The 25,823-nt window shown below is 38.9% G+C and overlaps 2 protein-coding genes and 1 pseudogene across 2 annotated transcripts; all 3 read left to right on the top strand.

The window, feature by feature from the left end:
* The first annotated feature begins 4,145 nt into the window (after positions 1-4,145).
* LOC112395024 (interferon alpha-13-like) lies at positions 4,146-4,644 on the top strand (annotated as a pseudogene).
* Positions 4,645-9,436: 4,792 nt separating this feature from the next.
* Positions 9,437-10,127, top strand: LOC112395023 (interferon alpha-1-like). Its single transcript, XM_024738068.1, has one exon. The coding sequence runs from the start codon at positions 9,548-9,550 to the stop codon at positions 10,115-10,117; it is 570 nt and encodes a 189-aa protein (XP_024593836.1). The 5' UTR covers positions 9,437-9,547; the 3' UTR covers positions 10,118-10,127.
* An 11,779-nt stretch (positions 10,128-21,906) lies between these two features.
* LOC112395025 (interferon omega-1-like) lies at positions 21,907-22,742 on the top strand. The gene has a single exon (XM_024738069.1). It carries the CDS (start codon positions 21,990-21,992, stop codon positions 22,740-22,742), a length of 753 nt encoding a protein of 250 aa, XP_024593837.1. The 5' UTR covers positions 21,907-21,989.
* Positions 22,743-25,823: the final 3,081 nt, after the last annotated feature.

The raw sequence follows: 25,823 nt of genomic DNA, 5'->3' as shown, positions 1-25,823 counted from the left end.
GATGGAAAAAGATATTCCATGCAAATAGAAATCAAAAGAAAGCTGGAGTAGCAATTCTCGTATCAGACAAAATAGACTTTAGTTTAAAAAAAGACTATTACAAGAGACAAAGAAGGACACTACATAATGATCAAGGGATCGATTCAAGAAGAAGATATAACAATTGTAAATATTAATTCACCCAACATAGGAGCACCTCAATACATAAGGCAAATGTTAACAGCCATAAAAGGGGAAATCGACAGTAACACAATCATAGTAGGGGACTTTAACACCCCACTTTCACCAGTGGACAGATCATCTGAAATGAAAGTAAATAAGGAAACAGAAGCTTTAAATGACACATTAAACAAGATGAACTTAGTTGATATTTACAGGACATTGCAACCCAGAACAAAAGAATACACTTTCTTCTCAAGTGCTCATGGAACATTCTCCAGGATCGGTCATATCTTAGGTCACAAATCAAGCCTTGGTAAATTTTAAAAAAGTGAAATCACATCAAGTATCTTTTCTGACCACAACAGCATAAGACTAGATATCAATTACAGGAAAAAAACTGTAAAATATACAAACACAAGGAGGCTAAACAATACACTACTAAATAACCAAGAGATCACTGAAGAAATCAAAGAGGAAATCAAAAAATACCTAGAAACAAATTACAATGAAAACATGATGACCCAAAACCAGTGGGATGCAGGAAAAGCAGTTCAAAAAGGGAAATTACAGCAATACAATCCTACCTCAAGGAACAAGAAAAATCTCAAATAAACAACCTAACCTTACACCTAAAGCAATTAGAGAAGGAAGAGCAAAAAAAAAAACCCCAAAGTTAGCAGAAGGAAAGAAATCACAAGATCAGTTCAGAAATAAATGAAAAAGAAATGAAGAAAATAATAATAAAGGTAAATAAAACTAAAAGCTGGTTCTTTGAGAAGATAAACAAAATTGATAAACCATTAGCCAGACTCATCAAGAAAAAGAGGGAAGAGACTCAAATCAATAGAGTTAGCAATGAAAAAGGAGACGTAACAACTGACACTAAAGAAATACAAAAGATCATGATCGATTACTACAAGCAACTATATGCCCAAAAAATGGACAACCTGGAAGAAATGGACAAATTCTTAGAAAAGCACAACTTTCCGAGACTGAACCAGGAAAAAATAGAAAATATGAACAGACCAATCACAAGCACTGAAATTGAAACTGTGATTTAAAATCTTCCAACAAACAAAAGCCCAGTACCAGAGAGTTTCACACACGAATTCTATCAAACATTTAGAGAAGAGCTAACACCTATTCTTCTCAAACTCTTCCAAAACAGAACAGAGGGAGGAAAACTCCCAAACTCATTCTACAAGGCCACCATCTCCCTGATACCAAAACCAGACCAAAAAGATGTCACAAAAAAAGAAAACTACAGGCTAAAATCACTGATGAACATAGACGCAAATATTCTCAACAAAATACTAGCAAAGAGAATCCAACAGCACATTAAAAGGATCATAAGCCATGATCAAGTGGGGTTTATCCCAGGAATGCAAGGATTCTTCAATATATGCAAATCAATCAATTGCGATAAACCATATTAACAAATTGAAGGATAAAAACTATATGATCATCTCAATAGATACAGAAAAAGCTTTCGACAAAATTCAACACCAATTTTGATGAAAACACTCCAAAAAAGTAGACATAGAGGGAACTTACCTCAACATAATAAAAGCCATAGATGACAAACCCACATGTGAGAGAGTGGCATGTTCATATATACACTACCAAATGTAAAATAGATAGCTAGTGGGAAGCAGCCACATAGCACAGGGAGATCAGCTCGGTGCTTTGTGACCACCTAAAAGGGTGGGATAGGGAGGGTGGGAGGGAGATGCAAGAGGGAGGAGATATGGGGATATATGTCTATGCATAGCTGATTCACTTTGTTATAAAGCAGAAACTAACACACCATTGTAAAGCAATTATACTCCAATAAAGATGTTTTTTAAAAAAACCCTATTAAAAAAAGAGATCAAATTTGTGGTTACCATTGGCAAGGGGGTGGGGGGAGAGGAAATCAGATGAAGGCAGTAAAAGGGTTTTTTTCTTCCTTAAAAAAAAGACATTAAAATATTGTAGAGACCAGGAAAATGGTAAGAAATATATTTATGGATGAGAGGGTGATGAGAAATGAAACAGTCCTAGATATTCAGCCATGGAACAGCACAATACTCTAATTCAAAAGCTATTTCCTGGGTCAGTGTTAGGGTAAAGTAAGCTAGTACTTCCCTTAAACACAGAATGTTAAAGAGGCACCAAATCTAAGTCATCAAGATAAAGAATGTTTCAATGTAATATTTTAAAATGAAAATTGATACCAAAACATGCACGAGGAACAAAATACCAAAATTTTAAATTTAAATAAACAAATGAAATCACCCTTCATTTGCAGGTCCCTGAGAGTCTTACAAAGTAAGCCTTCATGATGCAACTGAAATTTGGGCAAATTCCATTTAGTTTATAAAATTCTTACTAAAGAAAATGAAAAAGTCTGACCTGCTAAATGTCCTCAGTTGCTTGTACACAGCAACTGTTCTTTCTAACCATATAGTCAAAGTGAGCTCCTGGGAAAGACATTTCAGGAACATGAGTTAAAAATCAGTTAAGGGGCTTGCCTGGTGGCGCAGTGGTTGAGAATCTGCCTGCCAATGCAGGCGACACGGGTTTGAGCCCTGGTCTAGGAGGATCCCACATGCCGCGGAGCAACTAGGCCCGTGAGCCATGGCCGCTGAGCCTGCGCATCTGGAGCCTGTGCTCCGCAACAAGAGAGGCCGCGACAGTGAGAGGCCCGCGCACCGCGATGAAGAGTGGCCCCCGCTTGCCACAACTAGAGAAAGCCCTCGCACCGAAACGAAGACACAACACAGCAAAAATAAATTAATTAATTAACTCCTACCCCCAACATCTTTAAAAAAAAAAACCAAATCAGTTAAGACTATCACGGGGTCATTAGAAATTTTCAAACATGGTAATTCCGTCAATTACAAACAAGTGAAGAAGTAATCTTGAAAATATCACTGATTTTGCTTCCATTAAATATAGAAAAGTAAAACTATATTAAATACTTGTTTTAGTATAACGAAAATATAGTTTAAATAAAGTTTAATAACCCACGTTTTAATATTAAAATATATTTTAATCTTCTATGCTTACTATTTAAAATATTTTAATATAAATATATTGTAAAAGCATGAAACATTTAAAATATTTAATTTAAATTAAATATAATATGAATTAATTTAAATATAACATTAATTTTAAAATATAAAAAGTAAAATGCTGTTTTTTAATATTCCTACTTTTCAGATATTCAATACTTTCTCCCTCACTTTAACGCTGTATCGTTGAAAGACCCTAAGAAAGTCCCAGAGCATCTACAGGGGCGCTCAGCTCCCGCGTCCTCGGCCCCGGTGGTGGCCGCGCTCCGACTCACCCCTCAGGGCGTCCCCAGCACCGTCCCGTCGTCCCATCGCCGCCGCCGCGTTCCCCTTTCTCTGAGCCTTCGCTGTCTCGCGCCAGAAACGAGCCCGAATCTGAAAAATCGGCTCCCCTTTCTCTGAGGCTGGGAATCTCTCTGATTCCCCACCTCAGACCGCTCGGAAAACGGCTTCTTTCCCCCAAAATTGCCTCACTCAAGTTTCTGTGAGAAAATAAAGCGCAAAACTCAGGGGAAGCCTGAAAATGCAAGGTTCCGGCTCCCAACCAGACAAAAATGTCTCTGGCGAGGCCGCGACAAGGCTTCCTCTTCAACACTCAGCACCGAGAAAACGAAGGTGTTTCGCGCACTATGCTGATTATTAAAGCAGCCTCAGTGACTACTTTTCGCCCTGTCTCTCGAGCTGCAGGAGACAGCGGCAGACGGCAAACTCAATAGTCGGCGTTTCCCAAACAAACCCTGCGCCCTCTACCGGCCGCCTAGGGAAGGACGCTGTCCACAGTTCCAGGGAAGGAACCTTCCAGCTAATTGTTTAGCGGGAAGGAACCTTCCAGCTAATTGTTTAGCGGTTCCCGCGCGCCCCCTGGCGGCCGTCCAGTGAATCACTCAAATTCTCAATGGCCTAGTTCTATTTGCTAGTAGCAGGGTGATGCTCTGCTCCATCCGTGCTTGCTCTCTTGGCTGGAACTTGCCTAGGAGCCATAGTCAGGACAACAAGAAAGTCTTCCAACAGTTGGAACAGATGCAAAGGATCCCCTCTCAGTGGTCCCTAAAGGACAGAGCCGACTTCAAATTTGCTTGGCAAATTTAAAAAATTTAAAAAAAGAGAGTATCACTCAAATCCAGATGATTCAAGGCTCCTGCTACCACTATCTGATGCTCCAGCAGATCCTCCAACTCTTAAACACAGAGGACAGCCGTGCTGGTTGGAACAACACCCTCCTCGATAAACCCTTCCCTAGCCTTGATCAGAGAGGCTGGACTGACTAGAGCAGATGGAAGAAGACAATCTGGATTGTCCTGATTTGGGACTTGCTGCCCGGAAGTATTTCCATGGAATCCATGTCTACCTGAAGGCAAAGGAATACAGCCCCTGTGCCCGGGAGGTTGTCAGAGTGGAAATTGAAAAGTGCCTTTCCCTCATGTAAGAATCCTCAAAGAATTGCCAACAAATACAGAATATTTTTTATACTTGTGACACTTTTTAATTCAATTACATTAGTGTTTGCTGAGTGCTCCAAAGCAATCTCAACTCACGTTTCTTCACAAGTTGAAAAGTGTCTGAAATGAAAATCTTGATTTTAAAAAAATGTGTAGACATTTTTTCTTGTATAAATAATTGTACATTATATACATTATTTCTTGTATAATTTTATAATGTAATTTAAAAGATCACTTTAAGTTTTGGGCTGGTATTTGCTATTTTCAACATATGAAGTTTCTTTTTTTATAGAAAGGTTTTTCAGATAGTGTGGTGTTAGAGATATTTGTCAGTTAACTTAATGCTGGCTGCTGTAACAGGTAAACCGAAAGCTGTCAGGAATTTGATCTAATAGAATGTTATGTTTCCCTGGTATAAGAGCACAATGCAGGCATTCCTGATCACATGGATGTTCTGGTTTGCTCTCCTCCAAAGAGTGATTCGGAGACATGGGTACCCACTGTTTTGAGGATTTTTCCAGTATCAACAGGTGACTCCAAATTTGCCTGTAGTACTTGAGTCTACTCCACTCGGTGGTAAAGGTAAAAAGTCCGGTGGATCACATGGGATGTTTTCAAGGGCCAGGGCTATACAGGGCAAGAGCTCTTCTGCTCATATTACATGGCCTGGATTTATCCTCGTGGGAAACTAATTGCAAAGAAGTTGGGAAACTATTGGATGATTAATCGTCAAGGAAACAAGTTCAGTGCATAAGTCCACTTTTCATCTTTACACTATTTGTCCTAATGAAGTTCTGAGTGTGGATGGAGGGGAACAAGTAATGTTCTTGCTTGCACACACTTCATTAAGAAACAATCTGGGTGGGAGGGAAGCACAAGAGGGAGGGGATATGGGGATATATGTATACATATAGCTGATTCACCTTGTTGTACAGCATAAACTAACACAACATTGTAAAGCAATTATACTCCAATAAAGGTATATAAAAAAAACAATCTGACCCTCAGAGAAAGAGAAATATATGATATCTCTTGTATGGGGATTCTAAACAAGAATGATACAAATGAACTTACTTATAAAACAGAAACAGACTCACAGACTTAGAGATGAACTTATGGTTACCTGGGGGGAAGAGGGAGGGGGAGGGATAGTTGGGGAGTTTGGGATTGACATGTACACATTGCCATATTTGGGATGGAGGCCAACAGGAACCTACTGTGTAGCAGGGAACTCTGCTCAATATTATGTGGCAACCTAGATGGGAGGAGAGTTTGAGAAAGAATGGATGCATGAATGTGTGTGGCTGAATCACTTTGCTGTACACCTGAGACTAGCACAGCACTGTTAATCAAATATACTCCAGTATGAAATAAAAAGTTTTTTAAAATAAATAAAAAAATAAAAAATCTCATCCCCTAGTTCTGCCTTAAAAGAAAGAAAACAGTCAAGTTTTGATGTTTATTCTCAGACTTAGTGATATTATGATTTCATGTATTTTTATTGTTCATTGGCTGGAATAAAGAGAAGGAAAAAAAAACCTGCAATCAGACTCAAATTCTTATTCCACAAGTTCAGCTTGGAGAAGATGACATGGATGTCACTCAGAGTTCACAGCAACATAGACTATTTGAAAGAAGCATTCAAGTTGATGCCCAAAGGCATAGCCTACAAGGAAAATATCCACAAGTGTAGACACATTACAAGTTGTTTCCTTATTTCCTGAGGGAGACGAGAAAAGTATGATCAGGCAGCTCCTTGCAAGTACTTGAGGATAACTGAAGAAAAAGTGGAGAGCGAGCCTTCCATTTGTGTCCAAGCCTGTGATTCTCATCCTGATCTTCTAAATATTGGAAATACAAACTTGAAGAAAACATTCCTGCAGACGATCTTCAAAAAATATCTCACACAATATTCCATTATCACTTCCCTTGTAGAACCATGAAGAATTTACAAATTCTCTGTAGATTATTGTCCTCTCACATCATATCTATCTATGTTGGTATTATTTCTTCTCCTATTATTATTATCATCATGAGTATGGATCAAGCTCCTGAAATGACAGGGACTGGACTAGCTGTCTAGGAAACGGGGTTGGGTAAGATGGTATCTCTCCCTTTAGGTATTTTAAAGACTTCTGGGAGGTATTCCGAGGATACAATAGATCAGGTCATGTATTAATACTTGGGCTTCTTCAACAAAATAGCATAGACTGGGTAGTTTGTAAAGAGCAGAAATGTACTGCTCACAGTTCTAGAGTTTGGAAATCCAAGATCTGGGTGTCCGCGTGGTCCAGTTCTGGTGAGAGCCTGCTTCAGGTCTCACACTGCAGAGTTCTCCTTGTTTCATCACAGGGCAGGAGAGGGAGGCATTTATCTCAGACCTCTTCTATAAGGGTACTAATTCCATTTGTGACGCCTCCATCCCCACACCCTAATAAAGTCCCAAAGGGTCCGCCACCTGATACAATCACTTTGGGGGTTAGGACTTCAAACTAATAATTTCGGGGGGACTGAAATATTCAAACCAGAAAGGTCATTTAAACCTACATGCTTGGCATCTAGAAGAGAGAATATATTCATGCTGAGTAAATAAAGAAGAATGAGCCATTTATCAGGCCAAAAGAGCAGGCCAAGGACTCAGAATCCAAACCCTTGATTTTCGACCTGCAGTAATGCTTTAATTATTATGTGTCAAATTTTGGAAATAAATCGGGAATGGAGCCTATCGTCCCATGGAAGGGAATGAAGATACAGGATGAAAATGATCATTCATCATTCCTTGTGAGGAGTCTCCAAAGAATCTCAGGATATAGGTAGTAATTGTCACATCAGTAAAGATCCACCAAAGAGTAATGTGGCAAATTGTCTGGCTGCTGTGACCTGTGTGAATCAGGGAGAGTTTGAGTTCAGATACATGGCTCTGTATGTGACACCAAGCTGGTTATTTTCTGTCATGACCTAGTAGAGGACAAATTAGCGACGAGGCCATCCTCCTGAGTTTAATAGAGTGCCGGGCAAAGGCTGAAAATTGTGCTGCTCTTACAACTTGAATCCCCAGAGCCATATGCACCTTGAAGGAAAGAGAATCCTAGTGGTTTTAGCAACAAACTCAGTAGGCATGACTGATACCAGTAGGAGTAGAGTGGGAATACTAGCCACTGTCTATTATAATTCCAGCAAATATGACCGTGATAAAGGAAAATAGCTTGGTCATTCGTAACTGCCTTCCAGTGGGAGGAGAACATCTGAGAAACTGCTTTAGTTAAAAGTACCTGTTGCGTGATTACACTGGGCCTGGTGCCGAGGATACCACAGAGAATACGACAGAGTCCAATTGCTACAGAGCTGATTTGCCAAAGATGGTCACATACCTATTATTTATTGAAAGATCGGAATTGGAGAGGGCTGAGGCCACAGAACATCCACTGCAAAATAAAAGAATTCATGATCAGAGTTGAAAGTTAATTCTTTCCATGATACCAATCAATATTTATCCAGTTCTCAATTAATTACAAAGATGGTTTCCTTTTGTTTGAATAGACTTGGATTGGAACCTTTGACAGTCTTTGGGAAATTTGAAATTTAATGCAAAAATACAGAGTAACCTTCAAATTGGTGATGATTGCTAAATCATGCATTCTCACTGGGGATGATACTGCTTCCATGGGTGCAAACATAGTTTTTAGGAGTATGAACAAATCTTGCTATTACAATGGTTTGTGGCACTCCAAAACTCAACCTGATACTACAAAACCTTATTCCTTTGTATTCATTTTTGTCTTTGAGATTTTTTTGTGTGTATCATACATAAGAGAAGTATTGACATTGACTTCAGGGAAGGTAAACACACTGTATACAAATCAGTATTACGACCTAAGGTGACTTGATGGTTCATTGGAGGACTTTCTTGCCATCATTTTCTTGATCTCAAAGTCATATTGTGAGAGGTGGCCTTTACATACTTACGAGCAGCCATTGGCTGTCTTGTGGATGTTGCTTATGTTTGAGGGTCAGTGTGATTTGGGATTGGGAAATTAAATACAAGTCGTAAATTGTATTTATAAGTAAAATACAAAAAATGATATTTTATTATTTAATTCTACTAAAGTTGTTCAACACATCCATAATTATGGCAAGTGATAAACAGAAAAAAATGTTGACAATATCTAGATGAATATCTAGCAGTCAGTGTAATTAAAAATTATTTTCTGATATGAAGCAAAATTAAAAGTTAAGTACCTAAAAATAAATATTAAAGAAATAATTTAGTTTTGCTATGATTTTGAGCAGCTTTGAATGATTTTTAAGTATGTCTGTACACTGGTATTATTATAAAGTATCTAAATTTTATTTGAATATATAATTTGATACATTCCTACTTATATAAGTAAATATATTACATTAAAATCACTTTGAAAACTTAGTTATAATGTTAAATTAAAATTCAATAGCTTTTAATTTAAATTATAGCTTAAAATTTTACGTATTCTTAACCCTGCACTGAATAGAAAGAGTAAGATTTTCACTTTCTTTTTCTATGTATAAAGTAAAGATACACATGGAGTACAAAAATAGATACACAGTATATCTGTGGTATCAAAATTTCATGTTGGGGGCAATTAGGAAAAAACTATCTAAAAAGGCTCTGTGGGCAGAGGAAAGAGAGGCAATAATGAAAAAAAGGTTGAGAAATGTTGTCCTAACTCATCTGGAGAGTGCAAAATGAAAAGCAAAAACAGAAATAGAAAGTAAGACTGAGCATTCAGAAAATGGAAACGAATGGGTTCCCATTTAAGACCCAGGCCTGAAGGAAGGTCTTCAGAGAACCTAGAGAGCAGGGTTCACTGAGTCCCCACCTCTGCCAGGCTGGCAGCATCTGCAGGGTCCCCGATGGCCCCAACCTTGTCCTTACTCCTGGCCCTGGTGCTGCTCAGCTGCAACTCCAACTGCTCTCTGGGCTGCGACCTGCCTCAGACCCACAGCCTGGCTAACACGAGGGCCCTGATGCTCCTGCAACAAATGAGGAGAATCTCCCCCTTCTCCTGCCTGAAGGACAGAAATGACTTTAGATTCCCCCAGGAGGCGTTTGGTGGCAACCAGTTCCAGAAGGCTCAAGCCATCGCTGTCATCCATGAGATGATCCAGCAGACCTTCCAGCTCTTCAGCACAGAGGGCTCGGCTGCCGCTTGGGATGAGACCCTCCTGGACAAGTTCTGCACTGCACTTTATCAGCAGCTCACTGACCTGCAAGCCTGTCTGATGCAGGAGGTGGGGCTGGAAGGGACTCCCCTGCTGAAGGAGGACTCCATCCTGGCTGTGAGGAAATACTTCCACAGAATCACTGTCTATCTGCAAGAGAAGAAGTACAGCCCTTGTGCCTGGGAGATTGTCAGAGCAGAAGTCATGAGATCCTTCTCTTCATCAACAAACTTGCAAGAAAGACTCAGGAGGAAGGAATGACACACACCTGGTTCAACACGGAAATGATTCTCACTGCCTAACAAGACCACACTTCCACCTGTGCTGCCATGTCAAAGACTCTCATTTCTGCTCTCCTCATGCCCTGAATTGAATTAATTTGTCAAGTGTTTTCAGGAATATTAAGCAACATGATGTTCTACTCTACAGGTACTAGTCCCTCACAGATGCCCATGCTGATATATTTATTTATGTACTTAAATATTTATCTATTTTACTATTTATTTATTTGACTATTTATAAGATTTATTTTTATTTTTATAATATTTTGTGTACCTTAAATTGTGTAATATAATAAAATATGTTCTTTATAATTAGTTTATTTTGTCTTATTTATTAAATTTTTATTATAGCAAACTTCTTGTATTTGTTTATTCTTTAAAAAGAAACACCAAGCCTGATTGCGCAACTTGATTAAAGAAATGGATGTCACAATTCATGGCAGGCGGACTCTCAACCACTGCGCCACCAGGGAAGCCCTGTTTATTCTTTAAAAAGAAACACCAAGCCTGATTGTGCAACTTGATTAAAGAAATGGATGTCACAATTCATTTACCCATCACATTATATTCAAATTAAAAGTAACAACTGACTTTCTGTAAGCCAGGTTGGATGTTGCCCTCAGGATATAAAGGTGAACACAACAAATACAGCTCCTGCCCTCTTGTTTCTTTGATTTTTGAAGGGAAAGAAATCTAAAAGTAATAATCATACTTAATGCATTAATGAGAAGAAGGAAAAACAAATGAATTCTCTCACCAGAAGCAAGAGTGGAGAATGTCAGGAAATAAAAATAAAAGCAGTAGATATCCTCTCTAGTTGACCGGAAGACATTTAAGTGCAAATGTCATTTGTAAGTTGGATATGTGAGTTTATAATTTAAAAGGAATGCTGTAGCTGGAGGTACCTTATCTGGCAAATGAAAGCTGGAAATGGAGGTAGTTGTGTGGGGAGATAGTGAAGAGTGAGAAAAAGACTTAAAATTGATTCTGAGGATCTTTCACCTTTAAAGTGAGGGGAGAGAAGAGCCACAAAGGAAACAGAGGTGGAATGGCCATACATTACAAGGACAATAACAGAGAACAGTGATAAGAGTGTATTTAAGAATATAAGGTGCTTAGAAGAAATCAGTGGATTCATGGAAGATGTGGATTCAAACTACATACCACATCAGGAATATAGATGGCATTGGCAACCTTAATGAGATTTGGCTTGGTGGAGTGAATAAGCGGAAACCACATGGAGTAGGTAGAAGCGTAAATCAGAGAAGTTAGTGACTCTGAGGTAGAGAAGGAAATAGTATAGGATCTGGTAAGTAACGTCGGTTAGTTTTTCTGTGCATAGTTTTCCTTTTTACGTAGTATATCTTTTTTCTAAATGATTTTATGTAATCGATGTACTGGCAAATCATATTAATGTGTTTAATATTGTATTTATTTTAAATCATGACTTAATTACTTACAATGATAATTTATCTAAGTTAATACTACTTTGTATATCAGTAAGCTGCTCATCATTTTAAAAAATTCATTAGGCAGGAATAGATAACTAATTCAATCCCTCATCAAAAAATCTAATTACTACTGATAATGTAATGTTTCCTGGAATTATTGGCTTTATTAGTTACATTACTTAACTTTCATCATTGTGACACTGGTTACTACAGCAACTTTACACACATTTCATTTTATATTAGAGCTAGATATGAAAAGAATTCTTTTATATTACTACTTGGTAATTTTTCCTAATTTTATGAATATCACTATCTTCTGTGGATTCCAAAATAACAAAGATTATACTGAACATAAAGACTGACAGACTTCCTTCAAAAAAGGAAAGTGGGAAACTGGATCAGGCAACCTTTTTCTCAATACTTAAGGTAAAGGAAAAAAAATAGTCAAAACCGTCTGAAAATATAACATGAACCATGGAAGTCCATAGAGCAAGAGAGTGTTGTGTATAATTCAGGAGTAAAAACAGATTTAACAATGATAACAGGAATCCAGAATACAAAGCTCAAAAAATCACCCGTAACTCACAATAAAAAAGTTTTCATTGAAATTCCATTCTGCTTGTACACGTGTTATGTCGTGAAACTCACTTAATCTAAGCCTCAGTTTTTCCATAAATAAAATGGGTTCAAAATATTTATAGATTTTTTATGAATATTAAATGAACTCATGCTTTTTAAAGCATTTAGCATCATATATTAGAGTAAGGAATTAAAATATACTAGGTTTTTTCCTGTTTTCCTTCAGACAGTTGTATATGAGAATATTATATGTCTCTTTCTACAAAATTCTCAGGAACTGTGACCTACTTTTCAGTAACTGACCTCCAAAGGAGGCAGCCTAAAAAAACAGAATTCTGTCATGAATTTTAGAGAAGGTTGAAAAATTGTCATTTCGTCCCTCATTTCAAAGAAGTGTCTTGTTTACATTCAGAGATGAAATGGTGGCTTGTATTGATATCTGAGAGACAGGAATAAATATTTAGATAAATGGCAGAAGAACATGCTATCTATTTAATGGTTCTGGCACCTGGCACATTCCCTCCCTCTCAGCATTCCAGGATACATTCCCATATCACAATATTTCCTTCCCCTCCAAGGTAGAAATTCCCACACCATCCTTCTTATTCACTTAAACTCTTCACCATGCACACAACTCCCTTCTGCTATTTTTTCAGCTTAATCGTTTCCTAAAAAGCAGAACAACACAAGTAGAAAGCAAAAGTTAAATAAAACCTCTAGGTTTTGTAGAAACATCTGCAAGAGAGGCTTTCCTTAATTTCAGCTGAGTATGATGTAATAGTAGCTGTAGCTAAAAGGAAACAAAGCAGGTTCCAGCTTATGGGTGGGAAGATGAAACTCCTCTCAGGGAAGACAGCCCTCAGGTGGCTAAGTGCAACAAGAGCAGCGACCAAGACTGGAGGACAGGCCTCTGATCTATGTGGAAATCCTACCACTTCCTGGGGATGTCCCTTCATGCTACAAAAAGGCTTCTTCTTGGCACTAATTAATTCTAATGCTGTCATAAACTTGTTTCTTTACTCTCTGTTACAAAGAAAAAGAGTCTCCAGAGTCCCTGGCTTCAGGCAGGGCATGGACTCTTTGGGATCAGGCAAAGGGACAAAGATGTGTTTCCTGCCTACAGCCCACTATGCAGACCAGAGCCTCCCTTTGAATTACTCCTTCCACGTACAACAAAACAGGCAGAGCTGCCAACCTGGACATGGAATTCAATGATAACCAGGAAAACCTCAGGTTTATAATGCATTAAACAATCGTCAAAAATAAAATTTTAGTTTCAAGATTTATTCCAAATATGAGACTTCAACTATTATTAAATAGAAAACTATTCTCATTGCCACTTTGAATAACAATCTTGACATCTATTGTACTCAGTAGTAAAAATTCTGCCTAGGTAGCAAAAGAGAGAAACTAAGAAGCGTGAATGAATAGTATCTGAGAGCTTAGTGACATTTTTTAAAATTCAAATGTATCAATTTTGGTATAAGTTGAGAGGAATTTCTGTAATCAATATCTTCATTGAGGTATTTCACTGGGGAGTATGTGTAAATTGCTAAGGTAGCAGGGAGGGCCTGCAACTGTGTGTGTGTCTCCAATCTCTTCCTGAGGTTACTCACTCAACATTTGGATTTGCTGTTCTCCAACTTGGCGTTGGCCAGGGCCGTAGTAAAATTTCAACAGACTTTTGTCCTTTGCTATCTTGTTCTCCCCTCTGGAGGAGGGGCAGATGGAAACATTCAGCAGATGGAGAAGGCTTGGAAACATTTGGCTTCCCAGCCTGTATTGGTCAGGGTTTTCCAGAAACAGAACCAGCGGGAACCAGAGAAAGAGAGAGATTGATATTTTAAGGAATTTGCTTAGGTGATTGTAGAGGCTTGGCGAGTCCAAAATCTTCAGGGTAGGCTGCAAGCTGGAAACCCAGGGAAGAGTTACTGTTCAAGTCCAAAGGCAGTATCTGGCAGAATCCCTTCTTATTCCTGGGAGGGTCAGTCTTTTTCTATTAAGGCCTTCAACTGATTGGATGAGGCCCACCTGTAATATGGAAGGTAATATGCTTTACTTAAAGTCTACTGACTTAAATGTCAAATTCCTATAATCTCATGTAAAACCTACCTTCACAGAAACATCTAGAATAGTGTTTGACCAAGTATCTGGGTACCATGGTCTAGCCAAGCTGACATATAAAATGAGCTATTCCATTGTTCCTCCCTAATTCATGTCTTAACACTTTTCAAATATTATTCCTCTTCCATTCTTTGATGGCTGCTTATGTATTTTGTACATTTTACTTAACTTTCCTTATTTTGTTGGTTTCTGGGTGAGGAAATTCTGAGATCAGGCTTCATTCAGGCATCTTTCCAGGCAAGTCTCTGTAGCCATGTCCTGTTTCATCTGAAGTTAAAATTTTGTATATATTAAAAAATAACCAACTTTTTTTAATAGGTTAGCTATTTCTCATGAGCTTACAAGGTTACCGTGGGCCTCCTCTCTCCTTTTTAAATCTAATCTTACTGTCAATTCTCCATTCCATCAAGATTTTACTATCACATATGGTATGAGATGAGATTTTATTTTGATTTCTTCCTAGATTGCTAACTAATCATCCTAGAACCATTTATTGAAATGTTTTTCCATCATGTTAACATCAGATATATCTTTTATCTTAAATCTAATTAATCTGATAATTCAATTTCAGAATTGAAATTTAATAATCTGTTTACCTAATTTCTCCCTTTATCACAGTTTTTAGTATTACTACTATAATCTCATTTCATTTTCTAGAAAAGATAGGTATGCTAAGAATTCTTCTATTCTTTAACATTATTTGCATTCTTCCTGATTAAATTTATATTTCGTCCTCAATGTGGAGCATCAGTTTTATGAAAATCACAGGCTCCTGGGGATGCACAGATAACCAAATTGCAATGAGTATAATAGCCTGGGACAATTCCTTCATAAGATGGAAGACTGAGACTGGATCAAGGAAGTTCTCTTCCACAATATCTAAGGTAAAGAATAGGTGGAAACCAGCAAAAAAGAAATAAAATAGTATGCACCAATAAAAAGAAAACAAGGGAGCAAGACGTTTATTTAATTTTGGGATCAAAGCATATTTTAAAACTGAATAGGATTCTAAAACATGAAACTTTTTCAATTGCCTATAATATGCAATATAGGGTTCTGTATTGACTCTTGACTCTGCCAGCAATTATGTGTGATCCTAGAAAATTCACCTAACTTCTCTGAGCCTCAGTTTTCTCAAAGGTACAATAAGGTGAAAATATTCTAAGAATTATTGTACTAAACTAACACATTTTAAAACAGTAGGCTATTTTCCACAGAGTTAGGGCTTAAATATGGTAACTATTTTCTTATTTTTTCATATAGATATCTATCAGAATAGTGAAGTCTCCCACCTCTTTCTCAACACCTGCAAAAACATGACAGTCTGAGAAATGGAATTCTGTGAAGTGTTCTGGAGAAGACTGAAATATAGCCACTCTTCACATCAAAGGTAACTGATGTGTATTTTCAGTTTCAAAATGGCAGCCTGCATAAACATCTGGAAGAGAAGTTAGTTTTCTAAACTGAAGTGAAATATGTATAGTATTAATTTGCAGATTTTGATATCTGGCTCCTTTTGCCCTCCCCTCCTTGCTTTTCTGAATCACATTCTTTTATTTTCATACATACCACAGTTACTTACAGGCATAGCTCAGAGTAGTGTAGGTTCAGTTCCAGACCACCACAATAAATCTAGACCTCAATTAGCAAAACTAGAATTTAGCATCCACTGAAACATATATTTTTCTCTCTAAAATTACCCTCATCTCCACTAAACACAGCTAAATCAAGACTAATTTGTCTGCAAAACAAGTCTGGTCAATTGATCATACAGGCTCCTCCAAACTGGCTGAGGCAGAACTCCTCAGAAGGAGTCTCAGACTGAATTCTCAACAGGCTTCTCAAGGCCAGGAAAGTCATTCCCAAGGCTTGCCATCAGGCTCTGCCTCAGTGGATTTCTCAGTCCCCCAAATATTGAGATTCTTGCACATGCCAGGAGACAGTCTTTCCCATTCACCTAATAAGTCTGCTCAGAACCCAAGAGTCTCCAATATCTGGAGGGACCAGGCAGAGAGAAAAGAAAAGTGTTTTAATTCTACCCACAGGTGTAGTTTACCAAAATTGCTGTAAATCATAACCAACTTGAGGGGAAGGGCTTCCCTCTATCTGGAAAACACAGATAAATACCAGTAACTTTCCAGACAAAACCCATAAAAATTATAACCATATTCACCAGTTCACTCAGTAACCAATCTTTCTGTTTTCCTTTTATAAAGCCATCAGGTTTTCAATTAGGATACCTTAATTTCTTACCCTGTTCAACGGTATAATCTGACATTTATCAGAGACCTGTTATTGTCAAAAGGTCCTTCCTATGAATCTTGAAGATGAAGCACTTTTGCAAACGTATCAGAGTACAACAAACACTGTCTATAAATGACAGAAGACTTAAAAAGCCATGGTTAAGCACCTGATTACAATGTAATCCATAAAGAAACTTGGTTACAATAACTAGAATTATAACCGATTATAATCTTAACCCTTAAAAACCTTCATCTCTGGCAAAAACCAAGAAGCAAGTAATTGTGCATTTCCTGATTGGAAACTTACACTTTAGTCTTTCTCTCCTAAGAAGGCAAGGGTAGATAATCTTAGGCCTGCCCAGCAATTAATGTTTCAATATTTTATCCTATTTGAAATGACCCAGATAGTCAATGAATTCTCTTCATTTAACTTCGTTTAGTTTCAAGTTACCAAAATCTGGAGAGACTATTTTATATAGACATTCCCCAAACATAGTTTGTTTCTACAGAGTTTACCTAAAAGCTCTTCTTTCTCCTTTACTCTTAAGAGATCACATAAGATTAAGTTCCAGAGAGCCCAGGTAGATCATTTACATCTCAAAGGCATAAGAGAAATATGAATTCCTTCTAGAAAGCTGGCTTAACCAATTACAAAAGGCTCACTTTGATACAACAGCGGAGCCATTAGAGACCATTGTTCTCCATATCTCTTGGCAGCCCCCATTAACCAAGGACAGCCACCACAAACTAGTAGACAGCCACCACACGATTACCCCTGCAACTTTCCAGCCCTGCATGCTAGTGGACAGCCTCTGCAACTTTCCATTACCCTTCCTGTATTTTCCAACATCTCTGTGCTCATGGCAGTTTCCTCGGGCTCCTGGCTGCTCCGCCAATTGTTGGGCTGCACCTCACAGGCCTGCAAGTCCTGTGCTTGCCCAGCTTCAAGATTGAAGAGCCCAGAGTCAGCAACAGAGACATCAATGGTTTAATGGACGGGGGAACTTACAGGTCTGAAGCAAGGTCCTGGAGTGACACCTCACCGTGTGCGGTGCGCAGTGGGCCAGACTTGGTAGCAGTCTTCGATCCTGGGGGGCGAAGGTGTTGCAGGAAGGGGGACCCCTTCCAGGGCCTGAGAGTGGGCTCTTGTCTAACACTTGTAAGTGAATTGTCCAAGGAGACACATGTGCTGACAAAGCAAGAGACTTTATTGGGGAGGGGTGCTCGGAAGGAGAGCAGCATGGTAAGGGAACCCAGGAGAACTGCCACGTAGCTCACAGTCTCAGGTTTTATGGTAATGGGGTTAGTTTCCGGGTTGTCTCTGAGCAATCATTCTGACTCAGAGTCCTTCCTGGTGGCGTGCCCATCATTCAGCCAAGATGGATTCCAGTAAGAAGGATTCTGGGAGGTCGGTAGGACATATGGACTGGCGTTTCCTCTCTCTTTTTGACCTTTCCGGAAATCTTCTGGTTGGTGGTAGCTTGTTAGTTCCACGTTCCTTACCAGGACCTGCTGTTGTAAGATAACTCATGCAAGTGGCTACTATCTTGCCTGGCCAGGGTGGGCAGTTTTGGTCAGTGGTTCCCCTAACAAAGGGGAGATTGCCAGTTCTAGGGGAATTGACATCAGGTGGGCTCATTAGTTACCAGGGAAACCAGTAGAGGGGCACGCCCCTCACCGCCCCTTTGATAAGATAACTAACTAGCTGGGGCCTGGTGCAAGTACATAAGAAGGTCAGTCATGTGCATAGGGTGTAGGTGAAGAAGCAGGCACTGGTGGGGCAGGGGATGTACAGAGAGCAAGAGAGCAGCCATCTTGAGTGGCCTGACCACACATACATACATACATTAATTTTAAAAATACTTTATTGCTATAAACTACTAATGGTCATCTGGGCCTTCAGCAAGTCAGAATTTTTTTGCCGGTGAAGGTTTGAACAATCCTGAAAATTAAGGTGATGTGACACAGAGACATGGAGTATGCAAAAGCTGTTAGAAAATGGCACCAATAGACTTGCTTGACGTAGGGTTGTCATAAACCGTCAATTAGTAAAAAGTGCAATTATCTGTGAAGTGCGATAAAGCAAAGTATGCCTGTACTTCCTCTCCAATGTAGAAATTCGCAGTATGCTCCCCTCATTCACTCCTCCTTCACCTGCACCAGCCATTCATACAGCTGTTTCCTGTTCCTTTGTGGTTCTGGCCACCAATTTCCCCTTAAGAGTACAAAGCCACAAATTAAAAGCAAAAGTTGAGTGAAAGTTCTGGACTTTTCAGAAACTCCTATATAAGAGTTTATTGTTTTTCTTCTGATGAATATTTTTGGGAGTGAGGGCATGTCCTTGTTACAATATTGTAACAGTAGCTGTAGCAAAAATGAACTGGAAAGCAGGATCCATTTTACTCTGGAGGCTGTTAAAACACTTATGGAGGAAGAGTGCCACTTACTGGCCAAGATGGACTAGGACATTGACCAAGTCTGCAGAGCAGGATTCTTTCTGTTCTAGGCAGAAGTCTGTCTTCTTCCACTAGCATTTTCTTTGGAGCTAAAAGAGGATCTTTCCTGGAAAGAACTGACACCAATAACTTGGCTAAGCCTGCTTCCTTAGCTTTGCATCTTAGAGAGGGAAAATACTCCCAGCTTCAGGCAGGACATGTCTTTGGGCTAAGACAGCTGTGTGGAGAGAAGGGTCAGAATGTGTTCCTTGCCTCCAGGCTGCTCAGCTGGCCAAGCCTCCTGAATCATTATTCGCTTTACATACTGTAGGACTCTTGGAGGCTTAGAGCCTGCCATTCTGGGTGTGGAAATGCAAGGGGACTCAGAGGAAATAGCTCCTGTTTGAAGGTGCATTAACTCTTTCTTAAGAGTATGGTGTCAGTTTTTCAAATCCATTCCCAGTATGAGATCATGTTGCTTGACTTTACAGTTGGGAGAAAATTCTCGATATCCCTATGAATAATGACTGCACTTGCATCCCCTCCACATTGACTCAGTAGTAAGAGTGAACACAGACATACATAAAGGAATTTCAGAGAATACAATTGTTGCCAACTGACAGCCTGGGGTATGTCTATTTGGGTAGAATTGAGAACTATTAAGGTAATCCAATATTGTAATTGGCAAAGTTAACCAGGAAGTGTGCATGCATGCATGCATGCGTGTGTGTGTGTGTGTGTGTGTGTGTGTGTGTGAATTGCTCAGGTAGCAGGGAAGGGCTTCAATTTAGCCTAGATCTCTCAAATCTCTGCTTTAGGTTACAGACTTCATAACCAATTGACCAAGGAGAGAGCTCTCTAATTTACATGTTAAATAATTTTTGTCCTTTGTCTTTCTATCTTCCTTCACCACTTTGGGAGCCCATTTCAGGGCAGGACAACATGGACATTTTTTGGACTCACTTGGCTCTGTCTTTGTGGCTGCTTAACATCTTTCAAATACGATGATTCCTTCTATTCTTTGGTTGATGCTTTTTTTAGGTTTAACTTACACTTTGTCATTTTGTCAGCAGAAACGTCACTTCTCTTTTTTCACTTTCATGACATTCAGAATTACCTTTGTTTTATTTTTGTCCACAAACAGCTCTCAAGTTTTGCTTTCTAGGAAAGTTGAAATGAGAAACAAAAAATCTCAAGTCTTGAAAATCATAGAAAATAAGGTGAAACCCCTTTGCCATTCTTTTACTTCCCATTTTATTAACCTCAGGATGAAATGGAAAGTAACTATGGCCAGTAAATCACTATGTAAAAAATAAGTTCCTAAATTTTTTTGGTTGTTATTTAAATTTAAAACAAAACATCGTGAATAAGTAAAAGAAACCAGGCTGTTTCTCTCTGACATAATCTGGGCCTCACTGCTCTGCGTTCTGAGCACGAGGCAGAGATGGACAAACAAATAAGCCCAGTAGAAATACGTAGACTGAATGAACAACTGAAGGTCACTAGTTTCTGTGACATAAACTTCTAATGAGAGACAGCATCATCACTGAATTCCCTATAGCCAACTCAGAAATTCTGAGTGTAGCAAAGTTCAACAGTTTAAAAGAGTTGAACAACAAAAGCTGTACTGGCAAAATAAAAATTGTCTACTAAAGGTCAAACAATTGCAATTGAATAATTCCTCCACCTACTTAGACAAAACAAACTTTTGCTTTTAGCCTCTGCGGGCTGGTCATACTTTTGATACCTGGGGACACAGGTAAGGGGAGGAGGAGGTCCCCACTGAGAACGAGGGTCCTTAACACGACCACTCCAGGAACAAGGGTGCGGGTCCTGGAAGATGAATTATTTTGCAAACAAAGAAACAAGCCCCTCCACAGTAGAATTCTGAACTCCTCGGGATGTGGTGAGCCTGCCCTCAGGGAGTGAGCCCCAGAGAGTTTGGGTTGAGGATACTCTGTCATTCCAGGAAAGTGCTATTAGATGTGATAACTATCTTGTGAGTGAGGCGGTGCTGGAAAATACAATTAATTATCTTGGAATTAAAATCTGCATACCTACATTCACCAGAAAAGAACCAGGATTCCTGCTGAGGGTATTGGCCCAGCCTGTGGAGCACTATAGGTCTCCTGTAAGAAAATGGTGGAAAGAAAGGGCGATGTCTAGTATATTAGTCCTGACCTTGTGGCCCCAGTGAAGGATACCCTCCGGAACTTGAATGAATGCATTCTAGGAAGAAAACAAACACCTGAGAAGGTCATTCACTAGTAATCATAAGCCTCTGCTCTGAATAAAACAGAAAACAAAACCAGTCTTTGGTTCTAAACAGCTTATTTACCATGCATGGTCTGGTAATTACTTAACAAAATACAGAAACCTATAGGGGTGAGGGACCCCAACTTCCTATGTATAAAGTAAGGATGGTAAAAATGTAGTCCAGAGTCAAGGACAAATTTTGTTCCTAACACAGAGAAGAGCAACATTTATACATACTGAAATGTGTACAGGGACTTCCCTGGTGACACAGTGGTTAAGAACCCGCCTGCCAATGCAGGGGACACGGGTTCGAGCCCTGGTCCGGGAAGATCCCACATGCTGTGGAGCAACTAAGCCCACGAGCCACAACTACTCGGCCAGCATGCCACAACTACTGAAGCCCACATGCCAAGAGCCCGTGCTCTGCAACAAGAGAAGATACTGCAGTGAGAAGCCCATGTACTACAATGAAAAGTAGCCCCCTCTCGCTGCAACTAGAGAAAGCCCACGCACAGCAACGAAGACCCAACGCAGCCAAAAATAAATAAATTGTACAAAGAAAAAAATAATAAAATAAAATGTGTACATAAGTATGTACATGAATCTTTACATACCTACATATACTTCAGCCTTTAATTAGTTTCTCATTTAATTGATAACCTTTTGGATTGACACATCCAAAGTTTATTGGGAAACTTAAACTTCTATTGTAAATTCAGAGTTTAGATTGATTACATCGTCTTAGGTCAAAAGAAAATATCTAAATGAAAACACAAATTGGAAGTGAAAGTAGAGAGAAATTTTCAGAAAATGGAAACTGTCTTCCCTATTTAAAAGCCATACTTACAAAGAATGTCATCAGAGAACCTACCCTCAAGGCTCCCCCAGACACCCGTCTCAGCCAGGCCAGCAGCAGCCTCATTTGCCCCATGGCCTTCGTGCTCCCTCTACTGACCGCCCTGGTGGCGTTCAGCTATGGCCCTGGTGGATCTCTGGGCTGTGACCTGTCTCAGAACCACATGCAGATTAGCAAGAAGAACTTCATGCTTCTGGGCCAGATGCGGAGAATCTCCCCTCGCTTCTGTCTGAAGGACAGAAAAGACTTTGGTTTCCCCCAGGACATGGTGGCTGGCAGCCAGCTCCTGAAGGCCCAGGCCACCTCTGTCCTCCACGAGATGCTCCAGCAGACCTTCCGCCTCTTCCACACAGAGCGCTCCTCTGCCGCCTGGGACACCTCCCTCCTGGACAAACTCTGCACTGGACTCCATCAGCAGCTGGAGGACCTGGACGCCTGCTTGGTGCAGGCGATGGGAGATGAAGAAACTGCCCTGGGAGTGACAGGCCCTACACTGGCCGTGAAGAGGTACTTCCAGGGACTCCACCTCTACCTGAAAGAGAAGAAATACAGTGACTGTGCCTGGGAAATTGTCAGAGTGGAAATCATGAGATCCCTGTCTTCATCAACCAACTTGCAAGAAAGGTTAAGAATTATGAATGCAGACCTGGGATCACCTTGAAATGATTCTCATTGACTAAGATGCCACATCACCCTTGCACATTCATCTTTGGTCATTTCAAAAGACTTGTTTCTGCTTTAGCCACAAAATTTATTGCATTAATTCAGCCATTACTTGTCAGTAGTAATAAGCAAGTAATAAGCAAGTATATATAAAAGTATTCAGCTACAGGGTCATCAGTCTCTAAGTGATGACTGCCCTGATGTTATTTATTTATTTATTGTTTATTTATCTATTCCTTCTTGCATCTCTCATATTTATAATATTTAAAAATTATTTATAAAATTACATTTCATCTGTACATTGTAATAAAATTTTTAAAACATGTTTTTCATTTCATGTTATTAAGTTTGTACTTTATTTATTAAATTCTTAACAAAGAAAATTTGAGTTTGTTTACTCTAAATTCAAACACTCATTTGGTAAATGATATTGAAGAATGGATGGTAACATTTACTCTTCATTCCATTCAGATTATACATATAAATTGAGTACCTAAATGACAGAGTGTAATTGCTATCAAGAAATACAAGCGAATAAAGCACATGCAGTTTTTACTGTGTTGAAACTCTCAGTCTTACAGGGAAGAGGACATAAAACAGTATTATTGTTCATTTTATTTCAAGTATATTAAACACTGCAAAGAGAAGTAAAGGAAAATAATTTTCTCACACTGGAAGTTTTAGGTACAAATGATGCTGGAAAGGAAAAATAATATTATACAGTATATCCTTTCTAAGCTGCCTGGAAGACATATAAGTGCAGAGTCTTATTGACAGCTGGAAATATGGGTCTTGAGTCAAAAAAAAAATGCCAAGGGGGAGGTATTAATTTGAAGTTATTGTGTATCTGGTAATAAGGGTATGGGGATGGATGTGGTCACTTATAAATATAATGGACAACGAGAAGAGGACCTAAACCTAATCCTGCAGACCCTCAGCATTTAAGGTTGAACAGAGGAGAGTCTACAACAGGCACTAAGGCAGAGTGGCAGTGCAGTTAGAAGGACACAAGGATGAACCGGGGAGAGAAAACTGAAGGGAAGAAGTGTGTTTAAAAGAAGGAGGGGTGCTTGTAGGGCAGGTGAGGACTGAACTATCCCAGCAGACCTGTAAACAAAGGCTACTGTGACCTTAGCAGGATCTGGTTTAGTAGAATTAATGAGACAGAAACTCGATGGGAGTAGGTTGAAAAGCAAACACAAGAAAGAGAATTAGGGGCACTGTGTATAGACAATTGCCTTCACAATTTTGTTTGTGAAGTGGAGAAGTAAAATAAGACAGTACGTGGAGGAGACTGTGGCTTAACATGCCCATGCACATTTTTCTTCATGTCTTTCAAGAATCATTTTCAAAGAATGGGTGAATTGCCACAAAACAGAAGAACATTTTTAATATCTAACTTATTTGATTTAAACAATTGCTTAGATATTTAATACATTGCTTATTTGGCTAAAAATTAATTTAGCATTGTTCTAATTCATATCACTTTGTAGTGAATTTCAATGGTAACTCATTTGCTTGCTAATTTAATTTCTTTTTTCAATCAAATTTTACAATCAAGCTTCATTTTCTTTTATCTGCCACTTCCTTTAATTTTATATTGGTAATTTACATTATTTATCATTTTATATCTCTAATCATTGACACATACATTTTCTATAAATTATAGCCATATTCTTTTGATGGACACTTGTTTTTAATTTTTCCTGTGTACAAAGACCTGGACAGTTCCTTGTACATTTCTCCAAGGGCTGTTTAGGACATAGAACCAAGGCTCTCCCTAGTCACATTCATTCCTCTTTTGAGTTTACATGTATTCAGTGCCCTTTCTTGTCCACCTGATTTTACATTAAATTCAGTATTTCATTGGCAGTTTTTTTCCTTTTTTGATCTATGATATGAGAATCTAAATTGCTTTCTGTTAGAGTGCAAGGCAATTTTTCTAGAACATTTTATTGAAATATTATTTCTTTCCTTATTAACAATAGGTACATCTTTAGCATAAATCTAATTAATTCTGATAATACAACTATTTTTGAGATTTTCTTTGTTTTATTAATATGATTACTGAACTTTACTCATTGCTACACTTGTTTTACTACAGCTACTTTAAAACTTATTTAATACTTCTGGTTGAGGTAGCAAACCAAGGTCAAGAATTCCTTTTGGCTTTTAAATATTATTGCTTGCAGTAGTTCCTGACTAGTTTTAGAATTGTTCTAAGGTTAAGAGCATTGGCTTAATGAGAATCACAAACATTTGTGGATCCCCAAATGGCTAATTATAACAAAGAAGAGACATCCAATAAAAATGAATGAAAGAAATGGTATCAGAGAATCTTTCTCCCAAAACTTAAGGCTAAGAACAATTACTAAGTAATATATGGGAAAAGTTATAACATTAGCCAGGAAAAAAAGAACAGAGAGCAAGAGAGAGTTGAAGGATTGAATAAATTCAAATTTAAGAAATGATGACAGAAATCCATAGTATGAAACTTAAGGAGTCATACATACCTCACAATATAGGATGTAGTGTTGACCCACCCATTTGGCCAGTTGGTATACATATATACGTATAATTTTACTTTTCATTCATTTTGTTACATTGTTATATTTAATGTGAAAAACTTGTCCTAGCTAGTTCCGTACTATCACCTTGCCCTGAAAATCTCTTGCAGTTATATCCTGTTTAATATTCAGAAGTTATTAACTTGTACGTTCCAAATTACTGGAGAAACAAGAAGCTGGGTTGGCAAAGCAGAGCTAGGGATGACTGAGCTGCTGCCAGCACTGCGCTGCCAGCCAACCGTGCACAGGTCCTGCCCAGGCTCTGGACTTTAGCAGCTCAAGACACATGTGGTCAACTGGGGAAAGGATGAGGGAAGACAGGGTTGCAGCTATGGTGGCCATGAGCTTCTGCAGGGGATCACAGTGCATTGTCAGTGAGAGGTAGCTGAGATTTGCTGGCTGCTGGAGTTAGAGTAGGAACATGGCCACGACTCAACCCTCTCCATCTGCCAAGCCCTTCTCTGCAGAGGTCAAGGTGCTCCTGATATCCAGGAATGCACAGAAATGCAGTA

The sequence above is a fragment of the Neophocaena asiaeorientalis genome, unplaced genomic scaffold (assembly GCF_003031525.2).
Source record: "Neophocaena asiaeorientalis asiaeorientalis breed wild unplaced genomic scaffold, Neophocaena_asiaeorientalis_V1.1 scaffold460, whole genome shotgun sequence".
In the NCBI taxonomy this organism is placed as follows: Eukaryota; Metazoa; Chordata; class Mammalia; order Artiodactyla; family Phocoenidae; genus Neophocaena; species Neophocaena asiaeorientalis.
The sequence above is the reverse complement of the archived record's forward strand: the minus strand, read 5'-3'. Positions and strand labels throughout refer to the sequence as shown.

What these genes read in the sequence shown, in the direction of transcription:
- LOC112395023 (XM_024738068.1), top strand. Translation starts at nt 9,548, where the DNA reads ATGGCCCCAACCTTGTCCTTACTCCTGGCCCTGGTGCTGCTCAGCTGC.
- LOC112395025 (XM_024738069.1), top strand. Translation starts at nt 21,990, where the DNA reads ATGAAAACACAAATTGGAAGTGAAAGTAGAGAGAAATTTTCAGAAAAT.